Source organism: Ruditapes philippinarum, unplaced genomic scaffold (genome assembly GCF_026571515.1).
Source record: "Ruditapes philippinarum isolate M1 unplaced genomic scaffold, ASM2657151v2 ctg11415_1_1_1_1, whole genome shotgun sequence".
Taxonomy (NCBI): Eukaryota; Metazoa; Mollusca; class Bivalvia; order Venerida; family Veneridae; genus Ruditapes; species Ruditapes philippinarum.
In genome coordinates this window covers 24,150-31,119 of record NW_026856873.1, presented here as the reverse complement: position 1 = coordinate 31,119, position 6,970 = coordinate 24,150, and the positions used below count along the sequence as shown (strand labels likewise).

The 6,970-nt window shown below is 29.6% G+C and overlaps 1 protein-coding gene across 1 annotated transcript; it reads left to right on the top strand.

Moving 5' to 3' along the window:
* Positions 1 to 1,276: 1,276 nt before the first annotated feature.
* On the top strand, positions 1,277 to 5,290 carry LOC132747976 (A-kinase anchor protein 7-like; the record flags this gene model as incomplete). Its single annotated transcript, XM_060737511.1, is given in 3 exon segments — positions 1,277 to 1,551; positions 2,557 to 2,703; positions 3,983 to 5,290. Coding segments are annotated over 3 exon segments (931 nt in total), but the record flags the coding sequence as incomplete, so codon positions are not given.
* Positions 5,291 to 6,970: the final 1,680 nt, after the last annotated feature.

Here is a 6,970-nt window from a genome sequence, read left to right as displayed (position 1 = left end):
AATCTGATAGAGATAAAACCACCTGGTCGAGCACTGGTTTGGTTGCCTGAAAAATATAGTGGTTTTATACCCTATATACAACTCTGTGGTAAATTGTATCCTGATCTGTGTAATTAAAAAGCTTTAGCTTATTGTGAGTTAGAAAGGGCCAGCTTTGTAACAAAAATAAGTTTCCCAGCAAACTTTTTGTTCTGAAAGAGTTTTTATGTGATTTTGTGAAAAACTGGTTGAGCACTGGTACGGTGACTCTATATTAATCGAGGATGAACTATTAGCCTGCTGGTGGTAACAGATTCTACCCATGCGACCAGTACAAATCAAGATCAGGCCGGCCTGTCTCTACTGTTCTGTAATGATCTGTACTGTTTTCTTTTCAGTCAGTAGTTATTAAGAAATTTATCCTTAAAATAGTTAAATGATAAATGGTTTAGTCCCAAAAGAAAGATGGTCAAGTCTATTTAAGATATTTTGCGTGTAAAGGACGAAAGAACATGTTATAACAGTGTTGAAATGAAATAGCAAAATGTTAGCACATCTTAAAACATTCTATAAACATTGAATTCATAATACTTGGATGTAAAAAAAAAGATATATTTGATATATTTAATACCTAATCAGTATTTTTGCCCTTTACACAATACCTGAAATTTGTTTTGCTATGATTAATTATGGAAATTATAGAAAAGCCATGATTATGTCTGAAGCTTGTACAGATACTATATTTGGTGTGGTTATTTTACTTAGCTCTTACATCTTTTGAAGATGGTTTACTTACAAATAACAATTTCATCGATCAACACAAGATCTTAAACTACATGTAGTATATAAATGCATAAATAAAGATAAAGTAGATTTTTGAAAATTATGAATATTTAACAATGTCACTGCATTTGGTGCATAATGGCAACTGCAGTATAGACTGCCATGTTCACAAGAATACAACTTTTTCTAGGTGATTAATCAATTTTTTATTTAAACTTTTAATTTACTATAAAATATTTTTTCTGTGTATGTTTTTATTCATGTAGTTATTTCAAATTTTAAGCAGATATCATAGCACAAAATAAACAAAAATATACAGAATTTCATAAAAACTACCAGATTTACAGGAATTCTTTGGAGTTAATTTCGCAGTGGGATTTGCATTACCATATATACAAATTGTGGTGGTGAAAAGGTTAATTAATAGCAGAGGTAATTAAATCAGTGATAAGTGATGCCTTTTCTTTCTTGTCTTACATACATGTACATGTATATATAAATGTGCTGATTTCAGATCAAGGCAAGCCTTAGAGAAAGCCTCAGAAAAGCTTCTGTCATTTTACACAGACGTTTCATTGACATTAGATGTTTGTGGCCTTGGAAATTTTAGAAACAATGTGGTATTTGCTAAGGTTAAACATGACCACCAAGTCTCTACTTTGAAAAATGTTGCTGAAATTGTGGAAGAAAGTTTCCTAGAACAGGATATTATCTCCCCTGATCAAAGAGGATTTAAACCACACATCACTATTATGAAATTGTCTAGTGTCAAAGGCTCTAAAAAAAAAGGTGCGTATAGATTTAACTTTTTATTAAGCTGGTTTGTTGAAAACTTCCAACATACCTGTCAAGCCGAGTCTTACTCTTTATCTAGTGAAATATTAGCCTCATGCAGACTTACTTATTTCTTTTACATTCCAATGAAAATAAAATACACAAATATAACAGCTATGAATTCATAACAAAGTCATATTTTTAATGTAGACTCTGAACTATTAGTGGTATCTGATGCAGTAATGGGAAGTGTTGATGATCCAGAGTTGATTTAACCATGGATCTTTTAAAAAAAAAAACATCTTATAATATATTTACCAGGGACATATATAATATATTCCCTGATTTCACAATAAGGTAATTTGAAAATGTCAAAAATTTAAACAGCCTGCTGCAATTTTATGTATTTTTCTGAAATATTTAAATTGACAATATGTATGTATATAAGAAATTCCGGTAAATTGGTTGATTGACTATTTTGGAAAATACCCTGGAATGCATCACAGACAACCTAGAACTGTACCTCATTCTAACTTTTGTAAGACATGTAGGAATTAAAGGTAATATAAATATTGGGTAGACAGGATAAAGCTTATAAGGTTGGTCTAGTTTTGTAAGAAAGACATAATAAAGTTTTTACTGCAGACATCCCAAGTGATATCAAGTATTGTTTTAATATTAGCAAAACCATCAAATGAACAGTTCTTAGGTACTTTTTGAAATTTATATTAAATTAAACTCAAAATAGACAAGAATTAGGTATATATGATAAGATAGCATTAAAATTGTTTTTGCCTTCCCTGTTCATCCGTCTGTCCATCCATATTAAGCTTGTAAGGCTTTCAGAGGTCAAACATTTGAGACATGTTTTTGTGTCAAAAGTTTTCAATTACTTTATTTGCAAAAGAAAGATCTATTTCAGATGATTATATAAAGAGTAAGGATATAATTTTGGTCTTAATGATGACAAAAGTACCATTTAAGAATAATTTAAATAGACAAAAGTATTGTTTTTTCTAGGTCTGAAGAAGATAGATGAGAAATTGTACAGTGAATTTATAGACACTAACTTTGGATGTGAGAGTATCCACACACTACAACTGTGTGCCATGATGAAACCAAAAGATAAACTAGGATATTATCAGGTTGAGCATAAAGTCCAGTTTGGTAAGTATATACATGTAATGATAAGTACATTAAAATTGGATTTGTTGCCAATTGAATTCTGTGCATTTAAGTGAAAACAGTGTTAATTTTTTATTGTACAATTTTATTCACCAGCCAATAGATATTGTGTGTAACTTGGCAAATGTGGGTTTTTCTCATCTATTCCATAGGTACAAACAAACTTTTACCGTCATAGCTTCACAGTGCACTACCCATCACATTAGATCAGTCAACCTTTTGCGGTTATTTTCGAAGCTGTACTGTAAAAGTTTGTACCAACAGATTTGCTGGGAAAAACCCAACTATTCTTAATTCCTGGGTGAGTCTATTGCATACATGTACTGATTACATGGTCAGCGCATCCTATTAGTCTATACATGTTATTATATCTTTGATTGTTTTTATGATTGTGTCCATTGGTAAGTATAATACTATTTATATTAAAGCTGCATGACTCCAGATGACCCAAAATATTTCAAGAAAATTAAACTTGGAAAAACCATACTAAAACTTTTAGAAAAGTAAACAAATTAAAGATTCATGTGATAATTTATATCTTATGTGCAATTAATGACTGTTTATTGTAGTATTTATCACCATATTTCTACTGCGTTACTAACGCAGTAGGAGCTATTTATGCATATTTTGATCTCTTGTTGGTAATTCACGTGGATTTTAAGTGCCGATTGTAATGTGTCAAGTACTTTCTTTGTTCATTTCACAATATTTTACCTTTAAATACATTTTTAAATTTTTATGAAAATTAGGATGAATCTGGAGGTGTGCTGCTTTAAAAGTTTGACATAATAGAATTACGGTGTTACAGTGCAGCAGTCATAGGCAATAATTTGAAACCTAATGTTTGTTACATTGAGGCTGATTGGATCCTTATACATTGTAAAATGAGAAAATCTGTGTATGGTAGTTATAGTAGCATAACTTTTTAAAATATTTGTTTAAATTTGCTTTTAATTCTCATAACATGTCCACATTAACTACCAAAGGTTTTTTTAAACAGTCAATTGAGCACTTTCATGTATGAATTATTGACAGATCAATAAAATTGGACAACACTACATACTCAGATATGGAACATTTGAAATATTTTATAAGTGTTACAATGCACCATTATTAAGTAGACATATTTGAAAGATGTTGCAGAAACTGGATATATTACTGTTTTTATAATGTTGCTTTAATTCTGTGTTTATTTGATTTTATGTTTGTTTATGTTTTAAAGCAAAATAAATATACATTGTGTGTTTTATTTTTATTCTAGCTAAAATACCAGACAATAAACTGGCAGAATATTGTCCAAATACCACAGTTGAAATATCTGATGGCATTAAGACAGATCCAGACCTGAATGATGAAGCAAAGACTTATCCTGAAACAGAGAGTATAAATGTAGAATCAGTTGATATTATAACAGTTAATAATAAGAAAGATTTAAAGGCTCTGTCAGAAGATAAAAATTTATCAGATGATAGATCAAGTGGAAATGACATAAATAGTTATAATGATAGTGCCATAGATTTGAGTGAAAAAAGTGAATTATCTCATGAAGTTACACAAGATATTATACCTAAAAATGATAGTGTAATATTAGATATAAGTGGAGACACTGACACATCAAAAGAAGAAGTTTTATTACCAATGTCTGATAATGATAGTGCCTTGGATATAAGTCTACAAACTGAAAGTGGTTCTAATGATATCCCTGAAGATGACAACGCTATAAGAAAAGATTTTAAAGCAAATGAAGAAGTCTTAACAGAAAAAGCTTAAAAAACTAAGATGTGTCTTATCAGTGATATATTGTTAAAGTGACATGCTCATTTTTTCGCTGTCGAGCAATTTGAATTAGTAATATATTTCAAGAGATTCCCTATTATAATGGTGATTTACCAATTAATTGATAATGTAAATGTTACTGATAAAATATAAAAACTACCTAAATTATGAAAAGACTGGCCCACTCTTTTTATATGCCCGAAAGGGCATATTATGTTATACCCCCTGGCGTCCATCTGTCTGTCCATCCGTCCGTCTGTTAGCAATTTGGTTTCCTGAGCATAACTTAAGTTCCATTTGGCCCACAATGTTCAAACTTCATAGGATGATTGTCCATATTGGGTTGAAGACCCCTATTGATTTTGGGGTCAAAAGGTCAAAGGTCAAGGTCAATATTACCTTAATACTGAAAACAGTTTCCGAAGCATAAATTAAGTTCCATTTGGCCCACAATATTCAAACTTCATAGGATGATTGTCCATATTGGGCAAAAGACCCCTATTGATTTTGGGGTCACTAGGTCAAAGGTCAAGGTCACAATTACCTTAAAACAAAAAACAGTTTCAAGAGCATAACTTAAGTTCCATTTTGCCCACAATATTCAAACTTCATAGTATGATTGTGCATATTGGAGAGAAGACCCCTATTGATTTTGGGTCACAAGGTCAAAGGCTAAGTCATTTATAACTTAAGTATTAATCAACCGCTGTAAAATTTTATAGGATGAACAACTCATTCCTATGTCTTACAAATGCTTCATCCTTACTAAAAAAAAAACACTTTCGTGCATATAATGCTCCGCCTAGCGGTGCTGCTTGTTTAAAATTGAATGTTACTGATGCATTCCAAAACAAGTAATAAGGATCACATGGTGATTATTGAGTATTTTTGGCAAGGTAAAATTATAAAAACTTAACACAATATTGGCAAATTGTAAAATTTTATAATTGATTTTCACCTGTTGCATTCATGCTTTTTTACACATTGATGGTGCTATTAATGTTACTTTTAATGTTTTAACTTTGTATTTATTGAACTATATTTAACCAGTAAGTGCCTTGGAATCAGTATATTTTTATATTAGTTATATATTTTATTAAATGGTGAATGCAGGGCATTTTAGTAAAAAAGTGTATTGGTGTTGGTGCTACTAAATTAACTCACAAGGTCAAAGGCTAAGTCATTTATAACTTAAGTATTAATCAACCTACAGCTGTAAAATTTTATAGGATGAACAACTAATTCCTATGTCTTACAAATGCTTCATCCTTACTAAAAAAAAAACACTTTCGTGCATATAATGCTCCGCCTAGCGGTGCTCTTGTTTAAAATTGAATGTTACTGATGCATTCCAAAACAGTAATAAGGATCACATGGATTATTGAGTATTTTGCAAGGTAAAATATAAAACTGAACACAATATTTGCAAAATGTAAAATTATATTGATTTTCACCTGTGCATTCATCTTTTTACACATTGATGGGTATAATGTTACTTTAATGTTTACTTTGTATTTATTGAACTATATTTACCAGTAAGTGCCTTGGATCAGATATTTGATATTAGTTATATATTTTATTAAATGGTGAATGCAGGGCATTTTAGTAAAAAAGTGTATTGGTGTTGGTGCTACTAAATTAACTATCACTTTGTCCAATTGTTTGTGCAGCAATAGTAAATAAAATTATTTATTTATTATTAACTATTAAAGATCCTGTATGTTTTGTGATTGATAATGTTACTGTGTGTATTTCCCCCACTTGGGAAAAAAATTTTTATATTGTATAAAAAAATTTTGCAAAATAAAACAATTTCAAAAATTGAAAAAATATGTAAAATGGTGTAAAAAGGGAAATATTTTTTGCACATTTTAAATTTTTAATTTAATAAAATTCATCATTTATTCTAATTTTTGGGAAAAATTTTACTTAAATTTAAGAAAATTAAAATTTTTAATTACCCCCTTTTTTTTTACAGAAATTTTTTAAAATTGGGGAATATCCCTTTTTAAATTAGAATTCTTAAATTGGAAAATTAAAAAATATTTAAAAAATCTTAATTTAAGCATCGTATTTATGAAAAAAAAACCATGAAAAAAATTTTGGGTTTTAGGATTTTTAAATTTAGAATTTTATTTTTGGGGTTTTTTACAAAAATTTTTACCAATTTCAAAATTGAATTTACAATTAAATTGGGGATTTAATTTTTAAAAAATATTTCTATTTAGGTGGTTTTTTCCGGGAAATTGGCAAAAAGTGGGTTTTTTCCCGGGAACCCGTCGGGTTATACATGTTATTCTTCATGGTTCACTACCAGTCACAATAGATTTGTCAAGCTGTCGGCTTATTTTTGAGGCTGCAACTGATTTTTTTATTGCAGTTTAAGAGTTATATATGTACGTTAATTTAGTTGTGTCATAGTTTAGCACAATTATTTCGTGCTCATTGAACTTGAAGTGTATATGTAATTGAC